This window comes from Lepidochelys olivacea (genome assembly GCF_965140295.1).
Source record: "Lepidochelys olivacea isolate rLepOli2 genome assembly, chromosome: 13".
NCBI lineage: Eukaryota > Metazoa > Chordata > Testudines > Cheloniidae > Lepidochelys > Lepidochelys olivacea.
The window spans coordinates 36,855,120-36,867,478 of NC_140423.1; the positions used below are offsets into that span (position 1 = coordinate 36,855,120).

The 12,359-nt window shown below is 54.7% G+C and overlaps 1 protein-coding gene across 1 annotated transcript; it reads left to right on the forward strand.

Moving 5' to 3' along the window:
• Positions 1-1,496: 1,496 nt before the first annotated feature.
• On the forward strand, positions 1,497-9,853 carry LOC311529913 (mast cell protease 1A-like; the record flags this gene model as incomplete). Its single annotated transcript, XM_084646217.1, has 5 exons — positions 1,497-1,632; positions 3,727-3,874; positions 4,645-4,780; positions 6,423-6,677; positions 9,352-9,853. The coding sequence occupies 5 exons, from the start codon at positions 1,497-1,499 to the stop codon at positions 9,496-9,498; spliced, it is 822 nt and encodes a 273-aa protein (XP_084502343.1). The 3' UTR covers positions 9,499-9,853.
• Positions 9,854-12,359: the final 2,506 nt, after the last annotated feature.

A 12,359-nucleotide genomic window follows, 5' to 3' on the forward strand; every position in this document is an offset into this window, starting at 1 on the left:
CTGGGAGAGCAGAGCCCAGCGGTCTGGTCTGCTCAGGCGGCGTCAGCTTGTCTGTAGGGGCCATAGGCACCGACTCTGTGGGCGCTTCAGGGCTGGAGCACCCCTGGGGAAAAATTGGTGGGTTCTCTGCACCCACCAGCAGCCAAGCTCCCTGCCCTGCCCCCCTCCGTCCCAACTCACCTCACCTCTGCCTCTGCCTCCTCCCCTGAGTTCAATGCATTCCCGCTTCGCCTCCCAGCGCTTGCCACTGCCAAACAGCTGTTTCGCGGCATAACAAGCTGTGGGAGGGAGGGGGAGGAGCAGGAACGCAGTGTGCTCAGGGGAGGAGACAGGGAAGAGGCGGGGCCGCGGTGGGGATTTGAGGAAGGAGTCCAATAGGGGCCGGGAGGGGTGGAGTTGGGGCGGGGACTTTGGGGAAGGGGTTGGAATGGGAGCAGGGCAGAGGGCTGTGGGGGTTCGAGCACCCACCAGCGCCAGGAGAAGTTGGTGCCTATGGTAGGGGCCTCTGCAAACCATGGTCCAGATCCAATGCTGGGTAAATCAATGGAACTACGGCCAGTGACACCAGCTGGAGTCTGGCCCATTGCCCAGACTGGGGCAGGGAGGGGCTCACAGCCCCAGGCAGCTCTGCAGGGCTCTGGGCTCGGGGGAGCAGGGCATAGACCCCCTGTGTGGATCTAGCTGGGAAAGGGTCACTGGGCCAGAGGGGAGCTGAGACCCAAGGGCCCGGTAGGAGCACAACAAGGAGTGAAGAAGCTCAGCCCTTGTGCTGGTGGAGACACCTGATGAGACCCCAGTGCCACTGGGGAAAGGCCCTGTGCCCACCGGAGTAAGTTTTTCACCACAGAAGCAGAGTCCGAGATCTTGGCCTGAGAGCCCCAGTCTGCCCTGTCTCCGATATCACTGTCCATGAGTCAGACCCACATGTGCTCATCCCTCACCTCACGTATGCTCCTGCCCCTACAACTCATGCATTGCGCTTGGCTTTTACAGCAAGATCACTGTGTCCCGAAGAGCCCATAACATAAAACAAGTATTGGACATAAAACGACAAAAGATCCCTGTGTGTGGAAAGATCCCGCACCCAAAATACAACAAGACCACCCTAAACAATGACATCATGCTGCTGCAGGGACCGCCCCATCTCATCCCCCCACCCCCCCCGTGACCCCACACTACTGTCTTTACTGCCTCCATGCCATCACCCCGCCCCCAGTGACCTCACACTGCCGCAGGTACCGTCCCCATCCCATCACCCTGCCCCCCACAGACCCCATAGTTATGTGTTTTGCTGGGTTTAGGGGTGTGTCTCTGTGTCCTTGTGTCTCTGTGTCCTTCATGTTGATCTTGTCTCTCAGCTGGCCAAGACAGTGAAGCTCAGTATAGGGGTGGGTACCATCGCCCTGCCCCGGGCCAAAGAGCTTGTAAAGCCAGGGACTTAGTGCAGCGTCGCTGGCTGGGGCAGCAAGAGCACAGAGAGTGAATTGACCCCGGCCATGCTCCAGGGGGTAGATGCGGTGGTGATGAAGGATGCCAAGTGTCTGAGGAAACGTAATGACACATATCAATACTATGACGCCTCCACGATGATGTGGCGGGGGGGATCCGAAGACAAACAAAAACTGTGCAAAGGTAAATGTGCTCCTGGCTTCAAGCATCCTTGATAAATCATTATTATTAATGAGGCTGTTGGGGTTGCAGTCAGGCCTATGAGTGGCTATCGGAGATCAGGCCCTGCTGCACCCAGTGCTGTACAAATGAATGGGAAAATAACTTGTCTTTTCTCAGGGGGAGGCAGAGAGCCGCAGGACAGGGGAGTGGGTGGGGCATTGAAACCAGCTGGGCTGTGGGAGGGCCAATCGGAGACTGGGGGGACATCAGGGGCTGACACTGAAGCCAGCTGCCGGGGCGGGGGGGGGGGGGAAGGGGGTTGTGCGGTATCACTGCCCATGAGCTGCCCATCAGCAAGAAACGACTCCCTGGGCTGTTCCCCATCTGTGGTTTATTCCATTTCACAGAGCGACTCTGGGGCCCCCGATGTGTGGGAAACAGCCCAGGGCACCGTCTCTTGGGGATCCGAGGATGGGATCCCCCCTGGGGTGTACACAAGTGTCTCCATCTTCATCCCCTGGATACAGGAGACAATGAAGAGGCTGCAGCCCTCAGCCGCTCCAGGAATCGCTGCACTGGCCGGATCTGCACCGCTTTGGTCCTTTGGAGAGGCCCAGACATAGGACCTGCTTTGCAGAAGGGCTGCAGCCCCCCCCAGGCTGAGCCTTCCCCAGCCATCGCTCCGCTCAGGCAGTGCCCATCCCATGAGCATCAATGCAGGGAGCCTAGGCGATTTAGGAACCAGGTTCAAGGCCTGCTCCTGTCAGCTCCCTTGTGTCCCCCGGGATCCTCTCCATTCAGTGGTCCATCATCCATTGAGCTGTGGAAAGACCCAGACAGGCAGCATCCATCCAGCTGTGCAGGCTTCCTGGCTGACACAGGGCATGTACTTCCCCTCACCCCACGTGGATGGCTGTGGTTAGAAACTGAGATGCCTGAGCCCTGCATTTAGATGAGTGTGTGGACGACCCTGAGGTTTCCTGCCCCCAAGATCTCCCCCCTGCTGAGTCTATAAAGCCCCCAGGCCTGAGGCAGATGCACTGTCCCTGCACTGACTCCAAATATGAAGGTACAGATCTTGCTCCTGCTCCCCATGGCCTTTCTCCTGCCCCCCGGGGCTTGGGCTGGTGAGTAAGGCTGGGATCAGGGGCCCCTGGGATTTTGGGGTGAATGGGGGGTCTCAGGGATTGGATTCAGTGGGTGCTATCTAGGGGCCTGTGACAATCTATACCCATATGTTCACCTCTTTTACAGGACTATGATAAATTTTATACAAAGCATGCCTTGTGAGGTATCGTCTAAAATTCATACTTTGCTGATCATTACTGTCCTGGTAAAATATGTGTGGCAGCTAAAGTTATAATATTCTACTGTATGGTTTTACTAAGATATGTTCCAAGTCTGGGAAGCAGCCACAGACCAGTTCGCCAGAGACAAAAGACTAGCGAATGCCTCAGCCAGGTGTCAATGTAATCAATTGGACTATCACCTGATTAAGTGGCCATTCTTGAGCAGGAAAGAGGACATGGGCGAAAAAATTACATTGTGACAAAGAAACAGCTTGGGGTTCCTGTTCACACACTTTCTGTATCATGAACCTCAGCTGGTGATGGTTCTTGTAGAGAAGAAACAGCTATAAGAAGGGTGAGCAGATGCCCAAAACGATCTCTCCCTGTCTCTTTACCCACAGCATTGACAACACTGGAAGTGCAAAGGGAGCAGCATTAGACTGGGGGATGGAACCTGACTGAAGGAAATTTAGCCAGTAAGATTGTCAGTGCCCTTTTGGGGCTTGCCTGGCCTAATTTGGGGTGACCTTGGCCCTGAATGCCATTAACTCAAGGCAGTGCAATTACTGACCCACTCCCTGTGCATTTGGCACTGATTCTCCACCCAGCGAGGACAGATCTTTCGATTTACCTCCCAGTCCCATGGGCTGTCCAGTCTGGGGGAGAGCTGAGGGGCAGAGTCCCAGGCACAGGGATCCCCCAGGGAGATCATCATAGGGGGTGGGTTGAGGCTGTGGGGATTCCCCTTTGGGATGGGGAGCTCAGTCCCAGCCCAGCCCAAGGAGACGATGGGATTCTTTGTATGAACCTGGTCTCCCCTCCACAGGTGAGATCATTGGGGGACAGGAAGCCCAGCCCCACTCCAGGCCCTACATGGCCAATCTGGAAATACGACGCGGAGACAAGAGCTATCACTGCGGAGGGTTCCTGGTGAAGACAAACTTCGTGCTGACGGCCGCTCACTGCAAGGGAGAGTAAGCAACTCTCTGCTGGGGATGTCGGGGCAGGTCGGGCGCTAGCAGGTGATGGGGGAGCTGGGAGCTCTGCACCATGGTAGGTTGCAGGGAAGGCGCAGTTAGTAGGACAGGCTGGGACAGCAGAGCCCAGGGGTCTGATCTGCTCAGGAGGCGTCAGTGTGTTTCTCGGGGCCTCGGCAAACCATGGTCCAGCTCCAGTGCTGGGTAAATCAATGGGGCTATGGCCATTGACACCAACTGGGGTCTGGCCCATTGCCCAGATCAGGGCAGGGAGGGGCTCACAGCCCCAGGACAGCTCTGCAGGGCTCTGAGCTAGGGGGAGCTAGGCATAGACCCCTGTGTGGATCATGCTGGATGGGAGCTGAGACCCAGGGGCGGGGAGAACAATAAGGAGTGAAGCAGCTCAAGGGAACAGCACAAGGGACTGGTGGAGGCAGAGGCTGGGACCCCAATGCCACTGGGCAAGTGTTTATGCTGCAACCAGTGCCCACTAGAAGGGAAATGCCCCTTGTTCCATTCCCCCTACACACACACACACCTCCAAACAAGCCAATCCCCAGCAACGGAGCCGGATGAGAGCTGGCAATGTGTATAGTGGTATGTACATTTTTGCTGGCAGAAGCTGAGCCCAGGACCTCAGCCTGACAGCCCCAGGCTGCCCCGTCCCCTCCATGTCACTGTTCATGAGTCAGACCCTCATGTGCCCGTCTGCCCCTGACATACGCTCCTGCCCTTAACGCCCCATGGATTGCTCCTGGGTTTTACAGCGAGATCACTGTCACACTGGGAGCCCATAACATTAGACAACGGGAACGGAGCCAACAGAAAATACCTGTGAGGCGCCAGATCCTGCACCCGCGATACAACAGAGACACCATTAGCAATGACATCATGCTGCTGCAGGTATGGCCCCCATCCCATCACCCCACCCCAGTGACCTCACACTGCTGCAGGTACCGTCCCCATCCCATCACCCCACCCCAGTGACCTCACACTGCTGCCGATACTGGCCCCATCCCATCACCCCACCCCAGTGACCTCACACTGCTGCAGGTACCGTCCCCATCCCATCACCCCGCCCCCAGTGACCTCACACTGCTGCCGATACTGGCCCCATCCCATCACCCCACCCCAGTGACCTCACACTGCTGCAGGTACGGCCCCCATCCCATCACCCCACCCCAGTGACCTCACACTGCTGCAGGTACCGTCCCCATCCCATCACCCCACCCCAGTGACCTCACACTGCTGCCGATACCGGCCCCATCCCATCACCCCACCCCAGTGACCTCACACTGCTGCCGATACCGGCCCCCATCCCATCACCCCACCCCAGTGACCTCACACTGCTGCCGGTACCATCCCCATCCCATCACCCCGCCCCCAGTGACCTCACACTGCTGCCGATACTGGCCCCATCCCATCACCCCACCCCAGTGACCTCACACTGCTGCAGGTACGGCCCCCATCCCATCACCCCACCCCAGTGACCTCACACTGCTGCAGGTACCATCCCCATCCCATCACCCCACCCCCAGTGACCTCACACTGCTGCCGATACTGGCCCCATCCCATCACCCCACCCCAGTGACCTCACACTGCTGCCGGTACCGTCCCCATCCCATCACCCCACCCCAGTGACCTCACACTGCTGCAGGTACCATCCCCATCCCATCATCCCACCCCAGTGACCTCACACTGCTGCCGATACTGGCCCCATCCAACGTTCTCACTAATTATTACCATCCATGTGCAGAATAAATATTGTTATGTGCACCAATATGGAGGGAATGTGTGGTGGGCGTGGGGCCGAGGGGTTCGGAGTGTGGGAGGGGGCTCAGGGCTGGGGCAGTGGGTTGAGGCTTGGGGGATGAGGGCTCTGAGGTGGGGCCAGGGATGAGGGGTTTGGGGTGCAGGCTGCCCCAGGGCTGCAGCGGAGAGAGAGGACTCCCCCCAGCCCTCTCTCCCTGAAGAAGCACCTGGGCTGGGGGAGAGCATCTCTCCCAGCTGCAGCAGCTCCAGGGCTGCGGGAGTCCTCTCTCCCTGTGGCAGCCCTGGGGCAGCCTGCACCCCAAACCTCTCATCCCTGGCCCCACCTCAGAGCCCTCACCCCCCAAGTGGGCAGGGCGGAGAGGCATCTCTCCCTGCCGCACCGCAGCCCTGGTGCTGGGGGAATTGCTGCGGCCCCGCATGCCCCAAGCTCCCCCATCACCACCCCCACCTCACCCCACACCCGTGAGTGCAATGTACACACCTGTGTGGCCCTTGGTGGCCTCCTGCATGGCCGTGCAGGCGTGCAACTTACAGGGAACATAGTCCCCCTCCCATCACCCCGCCCCCAGTGACCACACACTGCTGCAGGTAGCTTCCCCCTCTCATCCCCCTGCCCCCAAGGACCTCCTACTGCTGCAGGTTCCACGCCCATCCCATCCCCCTGCCCCTTGAGTCTTGAGTTTCTGAGTTGTCTCCATCTGACACACACACACAGACACTCTGACTGCACTTCATGGGCTGTTTCATTCCCCTCCCCTCTTTGCCCCAACAGCTGCAACACAAGGCGCGTCTGACTGAAGAGGTGGGACTGATTGATTTGACTTCTGCTCATCGCAGAGTGAGGCCGGGGACCATGTGCAGCGTGGCTGGCTGGGGGAGGACTAGCCTGACTGATACACCCAACACCCTTCAGGAAGTGAACCTGTTGGTGATAAGCGATGAGACCTGTTACAAGCGGTACCGTTACTATTACCCCTCCAGCATGCTGTGCGCAGGGGACCCTGATGACCAGAAGTCAATTTATCTGGTAAGTGGCTGATTGGCTTGGGCTCCTGCTGCTGGTTGTCCTTCCTCAGCCACATTGTGGGGTCAGCCAGGGCTCACAGGGGCCTGGCAAGTGCAGTGGGAACTCAGCCCTATTGATTGTCTAGCCCTAAATGACTAGACCCTTGTAACATGCCTATCCTACTGCAGAGCCTTCCACCCAGGTCGTACACTGACACCTTCACCTCCTTATTGTCACGCATTGGCCAGGGGTATCCCGCGGCCCCTCCCTGCCTGATTCACACGCCATGGGAATGTGGAAAGAATGACACAGGGTGGCAGGGTCCAAATAATGACATTCATTAACAACACACAACCCATGAGACCTGGCTCCCAGCCCACGGCTGCTCTGCTCGGGTTCCGGTAATGTAGGAGACATAGGACAGTGTGAGCCCCACTGGAGGGCTCCCACGCTGTTGACAGGAACATCACCCAATTCCTGAGCACTACAGTCAGTGACAGCCCCAAGCTGGCTCTTTCAATCTTTCAAATCCTAGACGAGCCCCTCCTCGGAGTCATGGCATGGCAGAGTTGAGGCCAGACCAGACCAGATCATCCAGTCTGAAAATCTGCAGATCGCAGGCCACCAACCCTGCCCAGCATCCGCACACTAAAACCAACAGCCAAAATGTGACCAAGGCATCACGGCCCACAGGCAGGGCTTAACTTGTAATCAAAGAGGTGTCAGGACTTAAGCAATTAGGTGCCAGGACTCAAGCAATTTTTTACATTCGTACCTGATGCAGAAGGCCCAGAGGCGCCAGGGATATGGACGGTCAAGTCTGGCGATGCTGGGGCTCAGCCCGGGCACAAATTAAGCACTGCCCACTGGAGACAAACCTGTGGTGGCGACAGGCAGAGAACAGGAGGGACTGAGGGGCCACCAATGCCCGAGGCCCCACAGTGGCAGGAAATGGATTAGGAGAGATGTGCCCAGATTGTTGCAATGGGTGACCCATGCCCCAGAGGAAGGTGAACCCCCCTGCGCCCTGCAAGGTCCCCAGCACTCTGACCTGGGGGAAAGATTCCTTCCCAGCCCAGAACGCGTTGATCACTCAGACCCTGGCCGTGTGAGCAAGCTCCTGAAAGGGAGAACCCTCTCTATCACCTCCCGTGTCCCATCCTCAGCCCCGGCCACTTCGGAGGCTTCAGATCAATCCCCACCACCTACTCCCCGTTTACACAACACATCTTGAGTGACACATCTGGGATTGATCCAGGGACATCCAGAGCGAAAGGCATGAGCTGCCCCAGCTAGCACTGCAGAGCTGTTGGGTCCCACCAGCTGGCGTCGGCTATGATGATAAAGTCTCCATCACTGGCAATTTTAACATCAAGCCTGGATGGTTTTTTAAATGATCTGCTCTAGTTTAACCAGGAATTAATTCAGGACCATCCAATGGCCTGTGTCATGCCAGCCTAGTGTGGGTCACAGCTGAGAGTGCCAAATTCAGGACAGTCTGGTACAAAAACCAGGGCAGACACAACCCAAAACTGATGGCTTATTCTATAATTCAATTTCACCAGGCCAGTAACAAAAGTGAGCTTCTCTCTCACCACACTGATTAACAAGAAGCCAAAACACGTGTCCAGCCCTTGGCTTACCACCCAGGCAACTGGTCTTTATGCTGAGAGGTTACAGAAAACCAGATTCATCATATATAGGGATCTTCTAATCCCAGAGGATCAGCCACTTCACCAGGTCAAGCTATAGTTCCGCTCTTACCTCAAAATCATGCTTGTAGCCAAACCTTTAGTAACTAAAAACTAAAGGTTTTATTATAGAAATAAAAGAGACAAGACTGTTATTAAATGGTTAAAAGAATCATATACATTACAAGTGATTTTCAGAGTCTGTAGATCAGGTTCATAGTAGTGATGATAAATTGGCTAGCTTGCAAAAAGTTTCTGTGGGTCACCCAGACAGGTTGTGGGGTCATTCAGTCCATTGTTCAAATCTTCCTTGTTAGAAATCACAGTCCAGAGAAGTGAAGCAGGGATGAAGACAAAGAAGTGATGTCACCATCTCCACTTTTATACTTTCAGCCCAAGTGCATGGAAAGTTACTGGCAAAAGATGGAGTCTTATATCACGAGTCCTTATCCCATGTCCTTCCATGCCTTGCTGGGTCACTGGGCCTCCATTACCCATATGCTCTTTCAGGAGTCCTCTGAAGAGGTCCCTTGATATCCTTAATGGGCCATCAACACATGGCTGGCTAGTCCTGATGTAAATCTGCCTGGTGGGGGTCACCCAAGAGCAAAACATATTTGAGATAGACCTAGCCAATATTCATAACTTCAGATACAACGATGATACATGGATTTAAACAGGATAATCACACTTAACAGATTATAACCTTTACAAGGATACTTTACAAGACATGCTTTGTACAAGATTGATTGCAATTTTGTAACCATAGTGACTGAATTATTGTAACTAATCATCTTTATTTTTATACAGCATCACACAGGAGGTCAGACTAGATAATCACAATGGTGCTTCTGGTCTTAGATTCTATGAATCCCCCATCTTGGGCTTCTCAGTGCTAATTCATTTCTTTTTTGAAGATGCTCCGGCTTTAATGGCCCAAACAGTGATGTCCTGGAGTCCTGATCAGTGCTTTAAAACTCATCTCCCTGTTTATTCTGGGGCAGGGCGATTCCGGAGGCCCGCTCGTGTGCCGTGGACGGGCTGAGGGCATCGTCTCCAAGTGCATCAGGAACAGCATCGCGCCTCCTGCTGTGTACACACGGATTTCCCACTTCATGCCCTGGATCACTGACACCATGAGAGGAATCTAGCAACACAGAGCCCCTGGCCAGCCACAGCCTTCTGCTACCCAACCTGCTCCTGCAAACATGTGATCAGACTTCCCTCTTAGTCTGGGCCGAGCTATTCATTGATTTATGATCAACACAGTCCTTGTGGCCAGATCAGAGACGGCGCCCTGTAATGGGGAAAGGCCCCGGGTCCCATTCCCCACCCCTCTGAGCCAGCCAGTCCCCCACCCTGGGGCCAGACTGGAGCTTCCACCCCCAGGGAGACCACATACCACGTTCCGTTCTGCTTGGACCCTGGATAGTCTCTGTAAAGCGCTGAGGAAAATGTGCAACGTTCCCTGCCCTGTGGGCCACAGGTACACCTTGTGATACACTAAATGGCTTTTTGCAGCAGCTGCTGTTGGTGTCTGGACTCCTGAGTGTTTCACTGACCATGAGAGGTGGGCTGCCTCTGAGTGCGGGTTTGGGAGTGGGGGCTGTGGGCTGTGAAACTACAGTTAAAGGGGACGCGTGGGGAGAAGGGCCCCAATTCAGCCAGGCACTGAGCACATTCCGACATTGCAGCCCATGTGAGTAGCCCCTTTGCATCCAATCAGAATATACAAGTGCTTAAAGTCAGACACCTGATTATGCACCTTGCTAAATCAGAAGACAAATAGGAGAGAGAGAGAGAGAGAGGTTGGATAGATAGATAGATAGGGGGGTGTATGGGGATGGATAGATAGATAGATAGATAGACGCGGTGTATGGGGATGGATAGATAGATAGACGCGGTGTGTGGGGATGGATAGATAGATAGATAGATAGACGCGGTGTGTGGGGATGGATAGATCGATAGATAGATAGATAGATAGATAGATAGACGCGGTGTGTGGGGATGGATAGATCGATAGATCAGGTCTGTCTTCACTGCAGAGCTCACCCAGGCTGAGCCCTAAGTGGCTACAGTCCACACACAAACCCCTGGAGGTGCTTTGGACCAGGGCCAAGTGTCCTGACTGGGGTTGTCAGCTAGGACCCAGGTTTTGCTTGATCTCAGGCTCTAACTCACTCACTTTGGAGAGAAAACACAGGCTGGATCACTCAGGGCTGGTGCTTCTCCAATGCCTTCCCACGATTCCCCCCAGGCCTAGTCTACCCTTCACCCAACTCCCTTCTGCACCAGACGTCACCCCCAGTTTCCTAGTGCCCTGGGTTGGCATTGAGCCCTTCGTTGTGCAGGGTCTGCTCCGTTTCTTCCTCGTCCTAGAGCAGAGCTGCCCTCTGGCAATTCCTCTTGCCAACATGCTGCTTTGTGGCCAGAGGCCCCCAGCCTAGCTCAGCGGGAGCACAACGGGGAGATGGACCCCACAGATAAGATCCCCAAGAGGCAAGCAGGGGAGAGGATGGAGCAGGTGGCAATTCAGTGGGGGAGGAGAATAAACAACCTGGAGGGTGCCTATGGCAGGGGAGTTGACACCAACGGCCAGCCTGACCCCCAGCCTCAACCTGCTCCTGTGACAGGGATTGAGTCGATGCTGGCACCGCTCGGCGTGTGGAGCCCTGGCTGTGCGGGACAGGCTTTGAGCCCAGAGGGGTTAATAACGGACCAGGGCAGAGCGGCCGGAGCGGCTGGGACAGACTCCGACTGCCTGCGGGAAAAGCTGGTACCTCCTGGGCCTGCTATCCCACGGGAGACAACCCCAGAGCTCAGGCCAGGGAGGACCCCACTGCTGTGGGGGATGGGACTGTGACATTCCCCAGGCTACAATCTGGACTGTTGGACAGTGTGTTCCCTCAGTTCTGCAACCTAGGGTGTCATTCACACTGCTTCACTCTGAGACCCACCACTCCCGGTCTGCTCACACCCAGCCTCCAGCATGTAAGTCTGATTTGTGTCCATTTATTCTGTTACGTAAGAGACTGTCCAGTTTGACCAATGTACATGGCAGAGGGGCATCAGACGTCAAGAATTATAACATTCAAAAACCAGTCGGAGAACACTTCAATCTCTTTGGTCACTCGATTACAGACCTAAAAGTGGCAATTCTTCAACAAAAAAACTTCAAAAACAGACTCCAAGGAGAGACTGCTGAATTGGAATTAATTTGCAAACTGGATACAATTAACTTAGGCTTGAATAGAGACTGGGAGTGGATGGGTCATTACACAAAGTAAAACTATTTCCCCATGTTTATTCCCCCCCTCCACCCTCCACTGTTCCTCAGACGTTCTTGTCAACTGCTGGAAATGGCCCACCTTGATTATCACTACAAAAGGTTTCCCCCCTTCCTGCCCCCCGCACTGCTCTCCTGCTGGTAATAGCTCACCTTAAGTGATCACTCTCCTTACAGTGTGTATGGTGACACCCATTGTTTCATGTTCTCTGTCTATATAGATCTCCCCACTGTACTTTCCACTGAATGCATCCGATAAAGTGAGCTGTAGTTCACGAAAGCTTATGCTCAAATAAATTGGTTAGTCTCTAAGGTGCCACAAGTCCTCCTTTTCTTTTTGCGAATACAGACTAACACGGCTGCTACTCTGAAAAGTGGTCTGCCAGAGCCAGTTGGTGCCTTTGCTCTCTCTTTCCTCAGCTTCCTGGGTTTTTAGCTCTAGGGCTTGCTGATGTCCAAACTCCTCAGCTTGCTTCTGAGCCCCTATTTCCAGTTCCCTTAGCTCCAAGATTTGGGGATGTTCTTTCTCTTTTTCTGCCACCTGCAGTCTGTACAGCTCCAACTTTGCAACTGCATCACTTTTGCCCATCTTTCTGCTTTTCCTGTCCCTATTTCCTTTCCCCAAAATAAGTAAACAGAAAATAATAAACCAGTAACCTTCTCTTTGACTTTTCTCGGCATGCACACTTAAAGTCTCACTTAAAAATCTCCACACCAGTGTATGAA